The sequence below is a fragment of the Triturus cristatus genome, chromosome 6, assembly GCF_964204655.1.
Source record: "Triturus cristatus chromosome 6, aTriCri1.1, whole genome shotgun sequence".
In the NCBI taxonomy this organism is placed as follows: Eukaryota; Metazoa; Chordata; class Amphibia; order Caudata; family Salamandridae; genus Triturus; species Triturus cristatus.
Window position 1 is genome coordinate 1,265,339,556 of NC_140589.1, and position 23,616 is coordinate 1,265,363,171.

Genomic DNA, 23,616 nt, shown 5'->3' on the forward strand with positions numbered 1-23,616 from the left:
CCTGAAGAGTAGTGCTTACTCCAGTATTTGAACTTTCATAGATTCCCATTGCTTGTATCATTCCCCGTCGTCAAGATGAGAGTCCCCGTTATACATAAAATAGCCATAGAAATAGGTACAAAAAAAGAATCCGGCCTAGGCCACATCTAGTTTTGTAGCATATCCACCTCTTTTTGTAAAAGAGACCAAATAAAATGAACTGCCAATCAGAACAGCCTCACCCCATAGAACCTTCCTGAGAGAGCCTCAGATTTTCTACCGCACTTTGTGCACGGGAGACTCCACTGAGCTCTGCTCAGTTTCTTCAATATTTACCCTTATTTTGAACCTGATCTTTCTCTTCAACTCAACTCTACGTGTTCAACATGTCAGGCAAGGAGAAGAAGGCTCTCTTCAAGGCTTGTGCCACCTGCTCCACGAAGAGACTTTATGTGGAGGACAAACATAAAGACTTTATTTATTGTTTGTATCCTGACCATAAAGCGGCTGACTGCAAAATCTGTCGGACCTTCTCCAAAAAGACCTTGCGGGACCGTGAGGGAAGTCTGCTAACATGGCTTCAGAAGCTAGTCACGGAAGGATCCTATCTCCAGTGACAGTGAGGACGCTTCATCGGCTACTTCATCCAGGAGGTCTCAAAAAAGGGGTAGGTCTTCACCTTCTACTTCTTCAGACCCCCCTTCCAAAGCCTTACAAAAGACTTCTCATGGGTCTAATAGGCGTAGTCCTCACCAAGTTGTAAAGGAGAGGGAAGGACTTGTCCCAGGAGTGGCACCTGATAAGAAGGCAAGCTATGTGCCTTCTTCTTCTTCTTTTTCTCCTCCTCCTTCTGAGAAGACTAAAGCTTTAAAAAAAAAAAACATCTATTCCGTCGACGACGTCTTCCAAGGCTTTGTCTCCGACGGGCTCGTCGACGAGAGTTTCCTTCTCTCCACCGGTTATGAAGGGATCGGCGTCGATGGCTTCGACGCCAGGCGCGGATGCGCTATTCACTCTGTCGTCGACGTCTACACTGACGACGTCCACGTAGACGAGGATGACGACGGCGATGGTGTCGACAGCTACCACGTCGACGGCTTCCAGCATGATCATGACGACAGTCTCGACGGCGGTCCCATTAGCCCATCGCAGCTTCATGTTAAATATCAGGACTCTGACTCGGATAAGTACTACATGGAGCAGCAACAATATGAGCCCCAATTAAAATCTTAGGAGCAATATCAACAGGAGATGGTCTGTATGCCATCCTCCCTCATCACAAACCTACAATTCATGCTATTGGATTACAGGCGGCGATTTCCTACACAATCTTTTGCCCAGGAAACCGTGCAAGTGCCGCCTACTCCACTTGCTCATCCGGTAACACCTCAACTTCCTCCTCAAACTTTACTGCCGGAATTACCTGAACCGCAGCCAGTGGTTACTGTCCAGGATGATACATCTGATGATGACCAGGGGACAACAACTATTCCGGATCCTGACTGGGAATGGGATGATTGCATCATTCCGGATCCTGCCTCTCCCGTTCCGAAGCCGGCGGATTCCCCCCCTGCAGATATTGGGGGTTTTCATAATCTAATGGAGAGAGTGTCTAAACGATTCGATCTGCCCATTCCATCGGTGCAGTCGGATTGTTTCTTATACAACTTTAAAGAACCATACAGAAAGTCAGTCCGAACTATCCCTATTGTGGGTCACGTCTGGGATGAAGGACTCAAGGTTATGAAGATGCCTGCCACAATCATACCTGTTCTTCCTCGTCTGGAAAAGAAATACAAGGCCCCCGAGGATAGTCCAGCTTGTCTTGTCAGCCAACCTAAACCGGATTCTGTAATTTCTCAAGCGGCCCAGAGAAAATCTAAAAATCCGGCGGCCCCTCTCACTACACCTCTGGATAAAGAAGGCAGGCGGTCGGATAATGCCAGGAAGAGGTTCTCTTCTATGTCTAGCCTCCTTGTCAGAGCAGCCAATGCCTTACCCATTCTCGGAAGGTATGATCGCCAGATGTGGTGTGATATGTCCCCTTATCTGGCTCAGTTGCCGGAGGATGCTAAAATGGAAGCTAAGAAGATCCTCCAGGAGGGAGAGAGAACATCTTCGGAAATAATAGACTGCGCAATGGATATTGCCACAACAGCTTTCCGTTCCCTAACGGGGGCAGCAATTATTCGGCACCAAGGCTGGCTTTGTGCTACTTTGTTTCGGCCTGAAGTCCAAAATAAGATCTTGGACCTTCCCTTTGATGGCGAGGCCCTCTTTGGGAAGCACATTGACGATGCACTGCAGGATATAAAAAAGGATACGGAAACTGCAATATCCCTTGGGACTTTACAATACCGCAAGGTTCCCTTCCGTGGAGCTAGGGGTAGAGGCCTCCCTTCCTACAGAGGCGGATATCAGCAGCAGCGCTATTCCTCTTACTCGCAGCCCTCTCAATCATACCGGCTGCAATATTCTTAACGACAAGGCCAATCGTCTTCTTTCTCTCGTTCATCTAGAGGGCGCCAGGGGAGGGATTCCTCTAAGCGCCAGTAGCGGCTTGTTGGCACTTCCTACTGTTCCTTTGTCCTCTGTAACACCAGTGGGGGGGCAGGATATCCCAATACTTCCACAGCTGGCAACTTATAACATCAGATCGATGAGTTCTGAATATAGCTCAATCGGGCCATACTCTGGAGTTTCAACATCAACCTCCATCCAAGCCCCCTCGCACCACCGACTCCAGACATCATCATCTTCTACGTCTAGAAGCGCACCAACTACTCCTCAAAGGAGCAATAGAACCGGTCCCTCGATCCCAACGGGGAGAAGGATTCTACTCCCGGTTCTTTCTTGTTCAAAAGACCGTCAAAAAATGGCGCCCTATTTTATATCTGCGGGAGCTAATCTCATCAAGCTCTCATTTCGGATGGTCTACTTACAGGACATTTTGAGGCTCCTCAATCTGGGAAATTACATGGCCACTCTGGATCTCGCGGATGCATACTTTCATGTCCCCATCCACCCTGCCCACAGGAAGTGCTTATGCTTTACAATAGCCAAGAGCCACTTTCAATTCAAGGTCCTGCCTTTCGGACTCAGATCTGCTCCACTGATTTTCACAAAGGTCCTAGCCCCTGTGGCGGCGTTTATCAGGAGGCAGAAGCTCCAGGTCTTCCCTTACATGGACGACTGGTTGCTGAAAGCTCCGTCTCATCACGCAGCAGAAGAACCTGTCAGGACCTACACACACCTCTTCCGTCAATTGGGGCTTCAGCTAAACACAGAAAAGTCAGTCCTGTGCCCGTCCAAATCGGCCCGGTTCGTAGGGGCCATTCTGGACACATCTTGCTGCAAAGCGTTCCCTTCAAACGAAAGACAGACAAAGCTGATAACCTCAGCTCATCGGTTGCAACGAAGAGGGTCACTTTCAGTTCGCCTCTACAAGTCTCTCCTGGGGTCAATCTTGTCCTGCATTCCTTTAATTCCCCATTGCAGGTTACGAATGCGCCCCCTCCAAGAGCAACTGGATTTGCAGTGGCGCCAAGCTGAGGGCTCTTTCGAGGACAAAATCATAATCACTCAGCCTATGAAGGAGGCTGCAATATGGTGGACGGACAAGGACAATATCTCCCAGGGTCTCACCTTCAAGCTCACTCCAGCTCCTCTGATAATAACAGACGCCTCACTGGAAGGCTGGGGAGCGGTCTTGCAGGATCTTCAAGTAAGCGGGCGCTAGCTGCCCCAGCATCGTCTACTTCACATCAATCTGTTGGAGCTCAGGGTGATTCGTCTAGCCTTGCAGGCCTTCCTTCCGCAGATTCGACGATCCTCCGTCCTTGTCTGTACGGACAACACGACGGCCATGCATCATGTAAACAAGCAGGGGGGTACAAGGTCTCGTCGATTGACCAAGGAGGCTCAGGTGATTTGGGAATGGGCAATCCAACAGGAGATATCGCTCTCAGCGGAGCATATTCCAGGTGCCCTCAACAAGACCGCGGACAAGGTCAGTCACCTGAAATCTGTGAGCCACGAGTGGGAGTTAGATCACGACACTCTGGAGGAGATTTTCCGACTCTGGGGCACTCCGCCCATAGATCTTTTTGCCACTCCTGAGAACAAGAAATGCCGACTCTACGCAAGCAGGCCTCACCATCTTGGATCGTTGGGGAATGCGCTTTTGATGGCCTGGTCAGGCGCATTTGTTTACGCTTTTCCTCCGATCCCACTAATTCCCAGACTTCTCCTGAAGCTCAAGGCAGAACCCTGCAGAATGATTCTGGTGGCCCCGGCGTGGCCCCGCCAGTTTTAGTTTACGGAGCTTCTTCTACTCTCCCTGGACCGCCCAGTTAATCTACAACCGATTCCTTCCCTGCTGATGATGTCCCAGGGCCAAGTGGCACACCCCGATCCGAGATCTCTTCAGTTATCGGCGTGGCTCCTGAGCACTGAGAATTTCAAGATCTAAATAGCTCATCGGAATGTAGAGAGGTGCTTGCTTAAGCTCGAGCCCCGAGTACAAATAAGACATATCGCTTGAAATGGAATCGTTTCTGCCTTTGGTGCCAGCAAGAAAACATTCATCCCTACTCTTCTGCACCTCATCAGATTTTACCGTACATTCTGGCATTGGCTAAATCGGGTCTCGCTCATTCTTCTATCAAGGTACACCTTGCGGCCATTTCTAGATTCAGACGGACTTCATCTGGACCTTCTCTCTGGTCTGCAAGGATTGTGAAACAATTTCTTAAAGGACTTTTTAGGGTTTTCCCTCCAGTTAGGCCTCCACCGCCTCTGTGGCAGCTTAACTTGGTTCTTACTCAACTAATGAGGCATCCTTTTGAACCGATTCATAGGGCGGACCTTAAATTCCTCTCGTGGAAGGTGGCCCTCTTTCTCACCTTAACATCTGCCAGAAGGGTGGGTGACCTGCACGCTCTCACTATTCAGGAACCGTTCTTACAGTTTAAAAGAGAGACTTTGATACTAAGAACAAATCCCAAATTTATTCCGAAGGTGCCTTCAGACTTTCACTTGAATGAACCGGTTATTCTCAAATCCTTTTTTCCTCGACCTACTACTCCAGCGGAGAGGGCACTCCACTCACTGGATGTTCAAAGATGTCTGAAGTTTTATCTACAGCGTACCAAGGACTTCAGGAGGTCAACACAACTCTTTGTGGCCTTCAGTGCTCCTCGCAAAGGTTTCCCTCTTTCAAAGCTGTATTTCTCGTTGGATTGCCAGCACGATTCGATATTCTCAACAAGCAGCTGGCAAGCCCCTTGAGGGGCTTGTCCGGGCGCATTCTACGAGACCAATGTTTTCTTCAGCGGCTCTCTTCGCCGGAGTACCTATCAGAGACATTTGCAGAGCACCGACCTGGAGCAGTGCCCATACCTTCAGGAAGCATTACTGCTTGGATACCGCCATGCATAGTGACGCTGCAGTGGAACAGGCAGTCCTCAGGAACCTCTTTCAATGAGTGGTGAGCTTTCCCTTCTAACCCTCCTTCCTTTTTCTTTGCTCTTCACACATTTTGCAAGTCTAGATGCTTTTGATGTTTTTATCTGTACTGAACATGTTGCATCTTGCAATGTTTTATAACACTGTATTGTTTCACAAAGTGTGTGTTTCTGACTGCTAGCTATTCTGATGCAAGCAAAGGGAATCTATGAAAGTTCCAATACTGAAGTAAGAAAACAAGTTACTTACCTGTAACTTTGGTTCTCCAGTTTTGGTAACTTTCATATATTCCCATGCGCCCACCCTCCTCCCCTGGGAAAGTTCAGCCTTCAGCATCTTCTGTTGTACTGTTACACAAGGGCTACGAAAATCTGAGGCTCTCTCAGGAATGTTCTATGGGGTGAGGCTGTTCTGATTGGCTGTTAATTTTATTTGGTCGCTTTTACAAAAAGAGGTGGATATGCTATCAAACTAGATGAGGCCTAGGCCTGATTTAGTTTTTTGTACCTATTTCTATGGCTATATTATGTATACGGGGACTCCCATCTCGACAACTGGGAATGATACAAGCAATGGGAATCTATGAAAGTTACCAATACTTGAGAACCAAAGTTACAGGTAAGTAACTTGTTTTCATAACTGCCCCACCAGATAAATAATGAAGATTCAATTTGTTTTCGACACAACCATAATTCTAATTCTTAAATAAAAATAATTAAAGGAAACTTCTGTTACACGTGTGTTGTTAAAGAATGCCCCATCCATGGGGTTTAGGATAGAAAGCTTTAGTCGAATGGCAGACCGTTTTTAACACCGCTTTAGCCCCACCAGATGCTAGTAAACATGCTTCCTGTGTGCAACTGTGTTCTGCATCTCATTTGTGCAGATGGCGAAGTTGGGAGAAGCGTTTAAATTGGTGGTTTCATATAGCAGATGGAAACAGTTGTTTGAACTTCCTCGATCAGGGCTGCAGCTCAACTTTTTAATCCAGGATGTCGTCTAGTGGGCAGTGACCTCATAGGTATTTAGTCTTCAATAGATTTTTATACTATTCCCCAGGCCTTTTTATATTTTTATTTGTTTTTCTCTTTAATCCTCTTTATTACATGCAGTTGTTACTTTTTACATTAAACTAGTGGTCTCTTCAAACCAGTTCTATAATTTGCGCCGAAATTTGTCAGACACATATTCTTGACCTTTTTAGCTCTGAAGCTCATTGATGGACCTTTAGTAGAAAATGTTGGCTTGTATCAGCCGTGCCTCATCTGATTGCTGGTACTGAGCTGCTGTGGCTCGGATGTTTGGCACTTTGAACTGCCGCAGGACTTCATCTGCTTCCGAGCCCATGTTCTCAGTGGCAGAGAGATATGAATGGTAGGCATGGATGTTGGCTACAGTAGATGGCGCTTGTATCTGCTAGCAGCATGTGGTGACGATGAATGGGTTCACCTTCGACTGTTATGGTGCTTGTGGTGGGTCCTGAATTTCTTGGCATTGCAGCCATGACCCTTGCTTGTTGTGTTGCTCACGCTCTGACTGCTATCCCCATCATACGCCTGTTTGTTGCTCCTCATCTTCACCTTACCTTTGTGTTGGTGAGTTGGACTGTGGATCCATATGAGTTATCTATGTTCATATTTTGATTGGCTTGGGGATGCCTGTACATCAGAGGAACTTGGGGGGAGGAAGAGATGCCCCCCGTCTGGAATCGCTCAGCTTTGGCCCACTCTTCCTCCTTTCCGCTCAGAGTGATTTTACAGCTCTGCGGATGATCATTTACATTTTTCATCTTGAGACATTAGGAAACCGAGGCTGGTGGTAGTTTTCACGATCCTTCAATGAGCTGGTGTTGTTCTTTCCCCTTTAACAGGAAGAGATTTGTGCGATATGTAGTTTGAACATTTGTGTTCAAATACATTTTTACATTTTCAGCTGTTACATGTTTAATTTGTTTAAACGATATATCTGACACTCCTCACCATAGTTTTCTACTGATATTTACTTTGTCTTTACTGTAATTCATTGTCTTGTTTGTTTTTATTTATAGTACCAGTTCATTAATGTTTGTTCAAGTACTTTGCTCTAATGAATTTTAAACAATGACAGAACAGGCTTAATTTTTGTTTGTTCCTACCACTCATGGTAAATACTCTTTTAAACTCTTGGAGCATACAGTTAAAGTTAAGTTTCCTGTTTTTTAACAGAAAGGTATGTTCTTAGAGTTCAGCGCTCATGTAATTTGAAAACCAGAAACTGTCTGTAGTTGGTACTTAAAATATAATTTGCAGGGCCTTCTATTTTCTGAGATTGTTGTCCTGGGCCCGACAAAAACCTCTGTAATACCTAATCCAAGCATCAACATTGCTGCCCAGACTACATAATTGACCAGGTTCAGATGTTCCTTTCTTGGTTGCTGGTAATTCCTGGGAATTATAATTCAACTGCTATCCTGTCTCATAGTCTTCCGTATCCCCATTATGGTATGTCAAATCTCTTCATTAGTGTACAGAAGGAGGCTGAACAACGTAGTTTCTATGGAACTTCCGTTCAAAAGGGCATAATCAAAAATTTCACATAAACAGGTCATTTCCTAGTCAGTTTATTGTAATTCTCTAATTGGACCGAATGTTAGCAATAAACATTTAAAAATTAGGGGACCTATTACGGAGTTTACTCCTCCCGACCCGTTGGGCGAATCGTGACCAACTGATCTCCAGTCAGTGATCCTGACCGCCTGATTATGATGCGATTGGTCACATTTCCCTATGGGAGCATGTGTTACGGCCGTAAACCGGCCGTAGTACATGCTCCCATTGGGAAAAGTGAGGTTGCGTTAATCCCTGCACCCCGTGGCAGGCACCTCAAGGGGCCTGCCACGAGGTACAGGGATTATCGGCCCTCAAATGGAGGCCGCAAGGGAAAGTGGACCCTGCTAGGGGCCCCCAAACACGCTTTCCAACAGGGCTTCCATGTCGGACAAGCCAGCATGGAAACCCTGCCGGTAACCGTGCATCGTAATCTGGACGGCATATACCCCCGTCCATTTGGATTAGGGGCCAGTGCCGACTGGCCCCTTGACCAGTTTCAATTCCGACCTGCTGTATCATAATCAGCCAGTCGGAATTGAAACTGACCGTCGGTTGTAAAAAGGTCGGAGGCTTTATGACAGACATCGTAATCTGCCCCTAGGTGTTTTGGAATACATTGCCTGCATTATATGCAGTGATGGCTTCAGGCATGGCTAAAGTATCTAAATGCCATTTAGACGTGACAAATCTGCTATGACCCCTTGACTCATAGCATTTGGAGTGTATTCCCATAGTGTGCCTCCACATTTGCAAAGCAGTGTCAGAAGTGTACTTATTCGTGGAAGTGGTCAGATTGGTTTCGACCAGTAAAACCACCCTGTGGAGGAAAAGGATGGGGATAAACCTTAATCTTCCATTGCAGCCCCCACAGATTGAGAAGCTTCAGCGGTGCAGATGACTTGAATGTCACAATGACTGCATCTGTAGTCTGCATAGTCTGTCAAATAGGCCTGGGCAGAGTTTCGCCAACTGACAAAAAACTCGGCTACATGGTGCTCTGCAAGTGGCGAAGTGCATTGCTTCACGCAATTCACGCTGATTTTTAGCTCCGGGTGTTTGTCCTGAACAGCGTGAATAGCACCACGCTCAGCGCAAGAGGGCCCGCTTCTTTCTGCCACTTGAGTAGATGTTCTATTCGAATGGCAGCTTCCTCAGCGCGAGCAGAAGGTTTCTCAATGCAAGCAATAGCGACCATCCGTGACCTCCAGCATTGAGAAATCTCGCTGTCAGGTGGTCTGGAGTTAGATTTTGCTCACTCACTCTTGTCAACTTAACATTGACGAGCGAGGAAGAAACTCCACTCTGCTCCGCTGAGTTTTCCGCAACTCTGCGCGGAGTGGGAAAAACTCAGCGAACGCAGCAGAATTTTACATTCAGGTTTACTGTTGAGCTACTCTGCTTAGGTACTAAACAGATCGATGAGTGGGAGAATATTATCTTCAAGGACCGTTTCCTGTGAGTAGTGGTAGAGAGTGAATGAGATGTTTACAAAACTTCTCTTCACAATGCAGCTACTCCGTTGCCTCACAAGGTCCTTCAGCTCTACTGGATTGGTTAAAAAATAGATTAATGTTTTTAGCTTTGTTTAACTGTTTGTATGTCTTTTAATCTTGTGTTTTGATGCAAAATAATCAAGGTTGGGTTTTGTGTCCCTTGTGTTTTTTTCATTGTTGCGAACATGAAAAACTGTGCAGAGTAGTTGGTTGCAAAGTGAAATTTCATGTGTTCTAGTGTTGTGGAGTAAGTGCGCAAGAGGATTAGACATTATGTTTGTTTTCCACCAAGGTATGGCCTTCACCCATATCGAGCTAGCATTGCATGCTATTGTGTTTAGTTCATTGTTCACGAACACCAACAATGGTGCAAAGTGGTTTGAAGCAAAGTGAAACACATATGTCCCAGGAAGGTCTTGTGATTGTTATAAGATGTGTTTTGACCACGCTGGCCTAGCCATCTGTGTTGTCTTCCCTTGTTCAGATTTTCACTACTGTTCAAGAATGGCAACCATAATGCTATTTGTTTTATTGAAAAATAAATTTCCATACATCCCATTAAGGAGTAGCGTGTCATGTGACGTATTATTCCGATCTGCCAAACTTATTGTCCACTAACATACACTGTTAGCTTTTACACTACTCATGCACAGTCAGATGTTTGCAGGCTTTTTGAGAAATGTTCAAGCTTTGACATGCACAATGCAATCTCAGGCTTAGTTTTTTATTTACAAAATAGCTGAACGGATTTCCAGAAAACCAAGAAACCAAATTACCACTCTATCGTTTTAATTTGATGAGCATCTGTTCAGCAGTTTCACAGTCTAGGCAACTGGAAAACTTGTTACATATAGTTTTGTTATTTTTGGACACAGCTTTAAATTTGGGCTTGAAGGAGGAGCCAATGGATGTGTTGCAAAATAGGTGCTCTACAATCAAATTTTTTCACTCCAGATACCTGCATCATAGTGGCGGGGGTGAATGGCCTGTGGCCAATGATAGGGACTTTGGGAGGACCCACATTAATGCTTTACTTGAGATGTTAGCTGATACAACACTAGTTTGAAACCGAGGGATGCGATTCGGGTTGGGGGAGGATTACGCGATTTAAGGACATTGAGAGAATGCTGCAGAAAATTAGAAGTTGGTGGAACAAGGTTTTTATGGAAAGTTGAGGAACTACTTTATAGAACAACCAGCAGTGGAAGTAATACCACTTTCAAGCTCTGAAGGTAGATAATCATGGTGGCCTTTTTGCCCCACTATGCACTTTTTTAAAATGAAACCTCGATTGGTGAAAATCGCTAAAGCAAAAACATTGCACTACATGGATCTTATTTCAAGCCTCAGGCAGCTAAAATACGTTTATCAAAACTATTCTGTAAGAACACAAAAGTGTGTTTGCAACAGGCTGTATGCAATGTAGCTTAAGGCATTAATTTAAGGTCTAAGGCTAATAAAAGTTTACTTCTGTTTAGTGCTCTGTTTGTAAAATGTGTATCTAAGCATATTCAAATAGGCAGAACTTCTCATCTGAAGATCTTTAGCAAACCAGCCTACGGCAGGAACTCCTATTCTCAATCAAACACGCACTGTCGGCCTATTGAGTCTGCCACATGGTCACCATCATCCAGTCTCGGACGAAGTCACAAGGTGATTAGCCATGTGGTAGTCCCCTGCTTTATCAATTTCACCATGTGTGTAAACAGTGGGCCATAAATGAAGAGTGGCAGTGGTAGCCTGAGCAGTAGTCAGTGCTGACCCACTAAAGTGTGGGACTGCAGGAGTCAGTGAAAATGTTTCAGTTGGGTGCATGAGCAGCCAAGTGCTGAGGAGAGCTATGATCCTGAGCAGAGAAAATGAAGAGCCTCATCTGCATTCATCTATGTGTGCGTCCATTATAAACACTGTTGCTTCCTGTAAGCTACACCTGGTGTCAATGACTACCAAATGGGTATGCTATCCCCAATCATATGGGTTTTGTCTGTGGCACAATTGTCAGTTCATGGCATAATAGTGCCAATGACATAATTATGGCGATCCTTTACAATTTTGGGTAATCGTGGTCTAGTTATGGTATACTGGCAGCCATCAGTGACATATTAAGAGCATGACTGCACTATATTTAGTTGTCCCTGATTATTATTGTGGCTGCCCCTTGCATAATAATGACCATGACTAATAATATGGTGGCCATCCTGGTCCTTATGGTGTCCAGACTTGGCACAATTTATACTGGTGGGCATTATACAGTTGCCCTCTCTGCTACGGTACCATGGATTATGACTGTAATACCTGAGCATTTGAAGCAGTCTGTCCATGTGAGGCATTTGTACAGGTGAGTGCCCAATTAAAATGACTAGCTGATGTTTGGGGACTATGTATTTCCTATTAATGAAAACGTGTATTTTAAAGGCATTTTTTTTCAAACAAGGGTTTTCTTCAGGAAAATTTAATTTGTTTGCCCAAAATGGAAAGTGGTGATAGAAAAATCTGTGAATTTTCAGAAATTGATATGCTGATGAAGACAAAAGGTTGCAATTCCAAAACACATATAAAGTCGACACTTGAAAGATAAGTCAAGCTGAATTGAGGAGACTTATTGCTGTGGTTATGTCCTTTGTGCCACAAGGCATGTGAAGATTTGAATGTTACTTTATTAGTCAGGTGGGGGCATTTACCATTTAATATTGATAAATGTTTCCCTAGCATTTCTTCTTGTACTATCACCTGGAATACTTGGATGGCACTATGATAATCCTGCTTAGGGTGGTCATAGTGTAATTTTTACATGTGCTGTCCATATTTTACAGTGATAACATTTGCTAGTAGCTCAACAGGACTTTGCTTGAGCTGAAGTAGCTCTCAATACAGAAAAGGTTGGAGACCCCTGGTATAAGGTCTCCATCTTTTGACTTTCGAGGGAAGCACAGATAGATAAATCCATGTTCACCTCAGTTCTGTTACTAGACTCTGTAGCTAGCCCACCTCTGTCCTTCAATATAACCTAGAATGATTGATGTGATATATTGACGTCCAACTAAGTAGCACACTATACTGTGATAATTACACACAGTTACTTGACTAGTCAAATATACATCAATATTTGTGCAAATGCGAGAACGTCTTACATACGAGTGTACAATATTTAGAGGTATCGTATAATTGTCAGCTTTCCTAAATCCTTTTAATATATGTACACAAAACTGTTACATTCTGAAAAATAGAAGAATACAAATTATGCATTTTTAGTATAACTCTGCGCTGTTATTGCTTTTCAGATACCACTTTGACCTTAGTCCCTTTGAGGAGTTCTGGCCAGCCATATTTGTCCACATGATCCATCAGTCCTGTGGGAACAACTGGTATGATTTTAAATTTATTTCACCTTATTCATTGTCCCTTAACATAAAAATTTTTTCTGGTAATCATTTAACCCTTTTCTGGCATTAACTTTAGGCTTTTCAAGTGATATATGTTGGTACCTTAAAAACCTGTTGTTGAGTAATAGATCAAAAAATTTGATTAAACCAATCGGAAGCTTTCAACACTTAGATTTTATGGCAAATGTAATTTAGCCTGTGTTTTTTAATTCCGTATAATGCTGGTGGTCAGTTGGGTTTAGTTCTTCATATTTTTCTGCTTTTATCGCCCCGATATTTAAATTTTCCTAGCTATCGGAACGTAAAATTTCAGTTCAATTAAGGACACAGAGGCGAGGATTATACTTACCCTTTCATCACTTTATTACAAATAGCAGCCATACGTTTAACTAAAAGCATGTCTTTAGAACTAGATTTCCCATGAACATTTGGGAAAATAGAAATAAACAAAGTCCATCCAATCCTCTTATTGGGTATGTCCTTATATTCCTTGTCTCCTTCATTATCCCTCCTTCTTCGAACGTCCCTCAGCATGCCAGCTGCAACATCTAATCCTGTTTCGGCAATTTGTTAAATATAAAAGACACCGCCATTTACCACAGTGAAGTTACCAGTGTTTCCAGCATTATGCAGTGTTTCTTCCAATATACTGTAAGTACAACAACTGTATAACACAACTCCATAAAAACCTCATAGCAAGTTCTGCTAGCTTCCATGGACATTGGTCCACCACGATAATGTTGTTCACTTAAACAATAAGACAAATGCTCCTGGCTCGCAACTGCTGACTTGAGCACCTTGGTGAAGCCATGAATTTGAAGAACTGCCTTCTCGATTTGAATTAAAGGAATCAGCGATGTGGATGGTAGATAGGAATAGCAAGGTAGGCTTCTTTGAGATCCAGCCTGGCCAGCTAGTCCCGGTGGCGCAACCGGTAGCAGAGGAGGTGCATACCCTCTGTTTTAAAGTGGCGGAATGTTAGCCGCTAATTGAAGGCCTTCAAGGTGATGACCTGGCGTTAACCGCCATCCCTTTTCTCCACCAGCAACGAATTGCTGAGAAGCTCAGCTGGATATAGAGCTGTTATAGAGATTGCCCCTTTCTTTAATAGTCGCATAACCTCCCTGTCGACATACTCGTGAGTCGCGCTCGGAGTACCCGATATCAATGAGGGTCCTGACTGGCGAGGAGAGGCGTACAACTCTATGTGAAAGCCATGAACCATTTATTCATCGGTAGTGAGCACGCGCTAGTTGTGTATGAAGAGTGCCAGTCTGCCCCCTTTCTTTATGTGAGAAGAAGGGGTTGCTTTTACCGTGGGAAGATCTTTGACTGTTCCTTTAAAGTTGCCTTTAGAGCCTCGTTGACGTGTCCATCCTCTGGAGGGAAAGAAGGTACTGAATTTTGTGGAGTCCTGCCTCCTGTCACTGTCCTCTCCTGGAACCCTGTCCTCTAGTAGGGTTTTAGGAGGCAAAACTGCCGATCGAGCACCCCCTGCAACAACCGATGCTGGGGAAAACCTTAGGGGGGTAACATTTTCTTCATGGATGCCTGAGGCTTGTCCAGGGAGGAGGAAGTAGCAAGAAACTTGACCAGATCCTTCACAAACGGATAGCCAAAGAGACCACCTCCCTTGCTTCTGAAGAAGCCTGGTCCCCCAGCTTGGGGTCTACTTTATTAAGGGGAGACATGTGGCGCCCTGCTGATATGGCGCAGTTGGTGTTCTGTGGAAATGTGGATTTTCCTGATCAGTTATGTCCCCTATCTTGGACCCCAACGGTTCTATATGCATGTTACAAGTACATGTATGTTCCCTCCAGTTCCAGTTTCTAAGACGCAAACATATGTGTGTCTACCGTCGACATGTTCTCTGTCAGATCCGCCATCAATGGGCTGGATATTCGATTCCTAAGCATGAAAGGCCACCGACTTTATATGGCTAAGTTACTCCATTTTTACAGTTCAGGCAAGTAGGCCCGATTCTGTCCTCAAAGCCTTTCCCTGCTCTCTGTCTTTGACAGCTTCAGCTTGAGCTCGCATCTGTATCCATGAACTTTGTCCTACTCCCTGTGCAGCTAACGGTGCCTGCCTCGGCCAGTTTTCGCCTGCCTGCCAAGAAGCTGTATTTCACCTTCGAATTATCTATTTTGCTCTTCAGCCGATGCATTCCTGTCTAGTGATTTAGGTAAACATTTCCTTTAGCTCACAAGCAAAGGACTCAGCCTTTCCGTCCTCCTGCAAGTGATTCATAGCCTTGCTGCCATGGAAAGTTTTCTGCCTCTCGCATCTCATATAGACACTTAGGCGTTTGTGCACGCACACAGTCAGTATAGACTAGATTCTGTCCGAGAGTCCTTCCTTGTGGATAACATAGTTCTTTAAACATAGGATGTTAGATATGATTTGGGATTAGGTTGACTTGACCCCCCAGACTTCTCGTCTCCACATGTAGAGCTAAATGTCAAGTCCCTTCACCCCCTAGTTGCACGTCACCCACACGTCATGCTGCTGCGCGCGCATCTATGCCAAGTATTATCTTATAAATCCACCTATGTCTGATAATCCTAACCAATCATGTTTCTTTTATTCCTTATTACGCCTAGTTTCGATTACGTACCTGTTTTGTCACTTTTCTTATCAAATGTTACGCCTTCTACATTCGTTTCATTGTAATGTACTTATTATAAAAATGCATGTCTGTCAATAAAGTATTGTACTTCACTTCCTGAACCCTCGTGGTGACGGAACCTGAAGGCCTTGACTCGAGTCGGCCATTTAAAATGGAATAAAGCCCATTTAGAAACTCTTATACCACGGATTCTGCCTCTTGTTATTTTGAGCTATTTTACTTTATTTTAAGATCCCGTATAAAATTCAGTCCGGTAAAGAAGATTTTATTTACCACATAATGGCGCCCGAACAGGGACACTTTCTCATCTCACGCGCCGGCGGTGCGTTGCAGGCCCGGTCTCCTGCCACAGCTGGACGGACCATAAACGCGTACCAGCAGGATTTCCTGTAAGCTCCCTCCGGTCAAGCGGGGGCGACTGAGGCTGCGATCAACCCAGACGAGGCGGTGAGAAGTGCGAAGTATCCCGACCAGAGCCTAGCTGAGAGAGCAAGATCCGAGGTATACAGAGGCCCACCAGGTTTCTCGAAATCCCGATGTCCAGAGGGTCCGCTGTCCGCAGTCATCGAGTCCTGTCCATTCTCTGAGGCCTTCCGTTTTCAAGGAGCTACTCGGTGAGTACCATCGCCGGGGAGGCGTGTTGACGCGCACATAGGTTGTGCCGGTCAAGACGGATTTGGGTACACAAATCCGGTCTGCACTGTTTAGCAGTGTATATGTACTGTTTAGCAGTATATCAAGTATTCCGAAGTATGCAGTTATTGTCAAGAATTCAGCGTGGTGATTAGTTAGGCAGACTGTCATCATTGTCGGTCATTGTTAAAATATTTAATGTTCAATATTTAAAGTGTTTAAATGTCTTGCATATTGTGGTATGAATGATTGTCCATTGTTCACTGTTCATTATTGTGTTTTTCGTATTAAGTAAATTCAAGAGTAAGTATCAGATCAGTTGTCAATATGCCGCTCTTCTCGAAGTTAAGACAGATTACTACCAGAAAAGGGGTGCTTGAAGAAGCAGTTCCTATTCCTCCTAGGGACACTCCAGGGCATTTTATGTACCATAAGCATGGCTTAGATGCCATATTGTTTCTTGATCTATGGGTAGACTATACCAAGGGATTGCCGGAAAGTCAAAGGTGGCCCGCAGCGGGAACCTGGGATGCAGAGTGCATCATGAAAGTAGAGGAAGAGTTATGGAAAAGAAAGGTCAGACAGTCACAGAAAGACGCTGTTGAGTTATGGCGTAAAGAATCTCATAGACGAACAGAAAAAGCACGTAGACAAGAAGAGAGGAGTAAAGAAAGTTCAAATAAAGCTCAAGAAAGTCTATTAATTGAGGAAGGTATCCGAGTGAAATCAGAACAAGTAAATAGGCAAAGAAATGCTCTTATGAATGGTATGTATCCCCTTCTAGCCGAAGGACTACCTAAGGCTGCTCCAGAGATGCCAAAAGACTTGCCACCCCCATTATTTCCAATTAAGGTACATCCAAAAGGGCATCCCAGAACCGCAGAAGATGTTTTTCTTTCCTCATATCTAGACGACGCAGCTCCCGAGTATGCTAACGCCGCACCACATAGACCGTCTGGTGTAGGGGTTCAACGTCAGGATCAGGTATCTGTCCCCGTGCAACAGCAAGTCCCGACACAAGCTTCGGCAAGCACATCTGTTTCCGCATCTGTCTCCGCAGTCGACTCTACAGAGGTATCGACACCCATAGTTGCCGTGTCACGTTCAACGAACCCATTCACACCCGACGCCCCAGATGGGGCCACGGGAGGTGCTAGCATTACCTTTACACCACCTAGAATAAATAAACTTGTTTTTCAAGAGTCAGCGCATTCACGTACACCTAAATTCGTAAGTGAACGTACGCTTAAGGAACTCCTTGTAAATTGTAGATATGATCCGGTGGTTGGTAAAGAGGACGAAATGGTCCTGGCATCATTACGTATCAGGCGAGCCGCAGAGTATTTAGCAAGGTTACCAGGAATGACTACGCATCTAGATAACATATATCATTTTGTTCAAACAGGACGAGATCCAGGATGTATTAACAGAGCTATGGAATTCCAGAAAGTAGAAATACAGGGGGAACTGTTACGTTTCCTCATAAACTGTGTGATCAGAAATCAAGACCGCCCGGGGGTAGACCCGAATGCAATGCTTATTCTTACAAGATGGAGTCAGAATATATCAGAAGGGAGACACGATAAGCAAAATTGTATAATAGCCATGTGCCGAAAAATCCGTAAAGAAATAGAGCGTATTCATGAAGAAAGATTGGGAACAGACGAGTTTGAGCAAGATGAAGTGTCCGAATCAGGGAATTCCGCAAGACAGTCAGAGACCATAGCCTATGTAGGCAGAGGAAGATCCTGTGAAAATACTAGATGTTTTTCTGATCCCATACACTCAGTATGCCCAAATAATAGCAGAACGTATCCGACGCCTATAATAAATCTGAAGTCTCCTGAACATTCGTTTCAAGCCGCAGATAAAATACTACGAGAACGAAGGGGTTACCACTTCCTCGATTCCATGGATGAGCAAGAATTAGCCAGATCAGCTGTTCACTGGATTGACAGCCCTGAAAAATACGGCGATGAGACCGTAGCACACACGTTTTTTAATCTCAGTGCAGATGAACAACGTTTAGCTGGAATATATATGATTCAGCAACTCCTCATATTATATAAGAGCCAACATGCTGACCCTGGTCCTTTACCTGATATATTAACGGAACTACTCACGAACAGATGGAGAGGTTCTAGTAACAAGCTAATTAAAGAGATATTAGTGTCACGTAAGCAGTATGTCCTTTTTGTAAGTCCGGATTCTCTCTCGCTGCCCCGCAGAGAAAGAGCGCCGTACTATATGGATAGACAAAATCCTTTACGAGAAGTGCACCCAATAAAAGGCGAAGACAATGAGTTTCACCGTGTATTTGTTTACACACCCATATCAAAAATGGAATTATTGGAAATGAAAAAAGTAGTACCTAGTCATGACAAAGACCCAGCGGGTTTCCACCGAGAAATTAAAGACATGTTACTGATGGGAGAGTACACCTTTCCTGATATTATGACGATATTAAAGGTGCTTTTGCCTGCTGGCATTTATGAAAAACTGAAAGAAAAAGAGTGGGAAGTGGGTGACCAAAAGATAGACTGGACAGCATTAGCAGAGGAAGAAAGGGGCCGAACTGCAGGTTCAGGGCTCGGGGATAAAGTTAAACTGTTACCAGGTTTACTAGTACAGGTACTGCCACGTTTATTAACTACAAAAAAGGAAGATTGGGGTGCAATCACAGCCTGCAAACAAAAGCAAGATGAAGACACAAGCGATTATTATGCTCGTTTTGAAAAATGTTTTGGTATAAATAGTGGTATAAAAGCAAGTAGTGACTCATATCCACATTTATTTGTGACAAAATTAGTGGAAAATGCATTGCCTCCAGTGAAGAATAGAATATTGAAATTCGAGAGTACCTGGCAAAGTAACACTCCGTCGCAAATGCTACAGATGTTACAGTATCATCACAATAGAATTAGGGATGAACAAGAACACGAGCATAGACGCATGAAGGATACAAAAATGAAAATGCTAGTTTCTCAGACAGTACCAGCAGATGGTCACAAAAAGGGTGTGACACATTCTGGTGATTCTGCAGTTCCTGTAAAGGGAACCTGCAATTACTGTAAACAACTAGGCCATTATGTACACGATTGTCCAGTCCTGAAGCGTAATATAGCTACAGGTATTGCAAAGGAGAGACCACGATTAGTTAGACAAGATCAGAATGAACAAGGAGCTATGCAGCATGGACAGTCCATGCCAGCCTCACAGCAACCCATACAGTTTGTGCCAGCTGCACCACCGTTGCCTGCTACTGCCACACAAACCACAACACGACAAATGTATCAGACTGCACAGTATGAATACCCTGAGTATCAGCGTTACGCATGAACCAGCCTAGAGAGGGAAGTTGACTTACCGCTTATCGAGATCCCTGTAGATCAAGAAGGACCTTATGTACATAGTGAATTATTAGGTCAAGATAGAAAATTCTTACTCGATACAGGGGCAAGTCGAACAACCATAAAACGTAGTGAAGTTCCAGGGGCACCCCTCTCAGGCTCTCAAAATGTTTCCCTTGGTTTTTCAGGAAAACCTATTGTTAATGAAGTATCACAGCCCCTACCACTTACGATAGGACCTTTGACACGAACTACAGATTTATTGCTTACTAAATCATGCCCAGAAAATCTGTTAGGAATTAAAACTCTGAAAGCACTAGGAGCCATAATATGTTGTTCTCCGGAAGGAGTAAGGTTGTTTTTACGTGATTTTAAAGGTCACTATGTGTCTAGAGACATGGATCCCCGACTACAGACTTTACCAGTACATCTATGGGCACAAGGCCCTACGGATGTTGGCTGCATGAACATTACACCCTATCGAGTCACACTGAAAGCAGGAGTGGTACTACCACGAATGCGACAATACAAGTTACCGCATGATGCTGTAGTGGCTTTGCTGAAAATCATTGATGAGCTGATTGTCCAGGGAGTAGTTGTAGAAACAGACTCCAATGTATGTAATTCACCGATAATTCCGATTCTTAAACGAACTGATCCTACTGCCCCACCGGTGTACCGATTGGTTATTGATTTGCGTGAACTAAACAAGTGCATTGTACCACAATTCCCTGTGGTCCCTGATATATCATCATTGTTGACAGCAATTGATTCCGAAGCAACATTCTTTACTGTAATCGATCTCAAGAATGCCTTTTTCAGCGTCCCAATAGATCCGGAAAGCCAATATTTGTTCGGATTCAGTTTAAATGGGCGCAGTTTTAAATTCTCACGCGCTCCCCAAGGATTCACAGAAAGCCCCAGCATCTACAGCCAAGCACTGAAACGAGAACTTGACAGTATCCACATGCCAGTCAATACTGCACTGCTTCAATATGTCGATGATCTGCTGATCACAGCGAGAAGCGAGCCAGAATGTGAAAAAGCTTCTCTGACAGTTTTACATTTCCTAGCCGACAAGGGGCACAAGGTGTCTCCTTCTAAGCTGCAATTCTGTGTCCAGCGAGTTATTTATCTTGGTCACTCGCTGTCCAAGGAGGGAAGGCAGCTTACACCAGATCGCATCCAGTTAATTGCTAACATGTCAATACCCCAGACACAAAAGGAGGTGCGGGCTTTCATAGGCCTCACTTCATATTGTAGGCAGTGGATCCCTCAGTACGCATTTCTAGCAAAACCACTCATTCAGTTAACCACACAGGAGGCAGCCACATCGACTGTTCTCCCTTGGACTCAGGAACATACACAAGCTTTTGAGAGCTTAAAGAAAGCTTTATGTCAAGCACCTGTTTTAGCAACACCATGTTATAGCAAACATTTTACACTCTTTGTTACAGAACGCGAAGGTACTGCCTTGTCAGTACTCACTCAGGATCAAGCAGGATCACGCAAACCATGTGCTTATTTTTCCAGTACATTAGATCCCGTAGCTCAGGCTTTGCCTGCATGCCTGAAATCAGTGGCAGCGACAGCTTTAGCAATCAGACAAAGCGATGCCATAGTATTAGGACACCCATTGACAGTACAAGTACCACATGCAGTAGAGGTTCTTGTGAACCGAACACAAACACAACACTTGACCATAGCAAGACTTACCGGTTATGAACTGACATTGTTTCAACCACACATAGAGATCCGACGGTGTAATACATTGAATCCTGCTACACTATTACCTGTAATTGGAACAGACCCACTAGCTCATGATTGTGTTGAAATCATTGAAATAAAGACGAAACCTAGACAAGACTTGACAGACGTTCCATTGTTAGATCCAGACCTGACGTTGTATGTAGACGGATCGTGCATGAGAACAAGTACAGGAGATTTAGTGGCCGCGTATGCAGTCACAACAGACACTGAAGTTATTGAGACAAATTGTATAGATACTTTGTCAGCCCAAGCAGCAGAACTTATTGCTCTAACACAAGCCTGTATTCAAGCCACAAATAAGAAAGTTAATGTATACACTGACTCACGTTATGCATTCGGAGTTGTACACGACTTCGGCGTGCTGTGGCGAGAGAGAGGTTATTTAACTTCCCATGGTGCCCACATTCAGCACGGACCCCTCATTCATGCCTTGTTAGACGCAATACATCTACCCACTGCTATATCGATTATGAAATGTAAAGCACACACGAAGGTTACTGATATCATTTCTCAAGGCAATGATTTAGCTGACAGAACAGCTAAACAGACTGCTCAGAATCACACATTAGACATGACAAAGCCAATAGTTCAGACACCAACACAGTGTATGACAATTAAGGATCCCGCACTTGACGTAATTGACATACAGACACATGCCACAGCAGAAGAAATAAAGAAGTGGACTGAACTAGGAGGGATCCAGACAGATCAAGGATGGATGACGAAGGAGAAATCTGTATGGTTTCTCCCTGATTCCATGGTTCAAGCCATTATAGCTACAGTTCACAGTCCAGCACATTTAGGAGAGAAGGCTATGCTAGACAGCATTCAGCACATTTGGTTCAACAAACATTTACGAGCAGCAGCTAAACAAAAAGTTCGTACCTGTATGATATGTTGTCAGTTTAATCCAGGAAAGAGTGTTCCCGTAGAGCAGGGTGGATTTCAGCCTCCTGACCATCCTTTTGAAGTCCTCCAGATGGATTATATTCAGATGGAACGTTGTCGAGGATTCAAATATGTTCTCGTAGTTGTCTGCGCTCTCTCCCGTTGGACAGAGGCGTATCCCGTATCAGATTACACTGCCCCGACTACTGCCAAGCAGCTAGTTCGAGAATTCTTCCCACGGTACGGTTTACCACGTGTTGTATATTCAGATAACGGCCAGCCTTTCTCATCCGAATTAATGAAACATGTCTCGCTTTTGTTGGGATATCAGTGGAAATTCCACTGTGTCCGACACCCCGAGGCAGCAGGTCTCGTGGAACGACATAATCAACTTTTAAAAATCAGACTGTCTAAAATATGTCAGGAAAAAGGTGTGGACTGGATAGTAGCTTTACCAGTTGCGCTATTCTACATGAGGATGGTAGCACACTCTCGAACAGGGCTATCCCCTTATGAGGTGATCTTTGGTAGACCACCGAATATGTGGGGGACGCCTATACCCCGTAAAATAACTGATGTTGACTGTAATATGCTGACAGATTACCTGGCTTCCTTGATGTCTGCACTACAATCTTGTCGTTCACAGGTAGTCGCAGCTTTTCCCGACAACACCGAGGTGGAACCTCATGATGTAATTCCCGGCGATTATGTTCTCGTCAGGAATTTCGATCGGAAAACCCAACTGGAGCCAAGGTGGAGGCTTCCTAAGTTGGTCCTGCTGACGACCAGAACAGCTGTGAAGATCGAAGGGAGAAAAGGCTGGGTGCATTCCAGCCATATCAAGAAATTTCATGGACTTCCTCCTGACACAAACAGTACTCCCCGTGTGTCTTCCCCCATTGACTCAAAGCTACCCTTGGCTGAGGCCAGTAGCACCGAACTCTATAAGCAGAAACTCAGGTCCAGATCTAAACTGTCGGACGATTTGATTGTTTAAGTCCTCTCCAAGGTGAAGCGGTTGAATCTGTCCCGACATGTATCCCTTAGGTCTGAATGATGTAGAGTCCAGAATCATAATGAAACGACATGCTTATTGTAAATTACTGCGTAGCCACTGTATTGTGACTTTATTAATTTTGTTTTCCTTGAGTTTTTTAATAGTTACTGCAAGTATATTGTTGCATATGTATTATCCTGTTTCTAAACGTGCTTTCAATATAACTGATGAACATTCTTTTAGTGAATTACCCCCACATGAGTTGTCCTATAGACTTGCGCTGCGCAATAACACCTTCATTAGTATGTTACATCATTCCCATCAGACTAGTAATGCCACCAATTGTTGGGTGTGTGGCCGACTCCCTCCCTATCAGAATAACAAAGGAGTTCTGCCTTTCTTTCCACATCCGTTCACACACAATGGCTCCTGTGGAGCAT

At 44.4% G+C, this 23,616-nt stretch overlaps 1 protein-coding gene across 2 annotated transcripts in view; it reads left to right on the top strand.

Moving 5' to 3' along the window:
* Positions 1-23,616, top strand: part of PDE10A (phosphodiesterase 10A) — a 1,160,934-nt gene that overhangs the window by 780,764 nt on the left and 356,554 nt on the right. For both annotated transcript variants that reach the window (XM_085612212.1, XM_085612213.1), the window contains exon 15: positions 12,808-12,891. In XM_085612212.1, the coding sequence (XP_085468338.1) occupies positions 12,808-12,891 (84 nt within the window). The remainder of the gene's footprint in view (positions 1-12,807; positions 12,892-23,616) is intronic.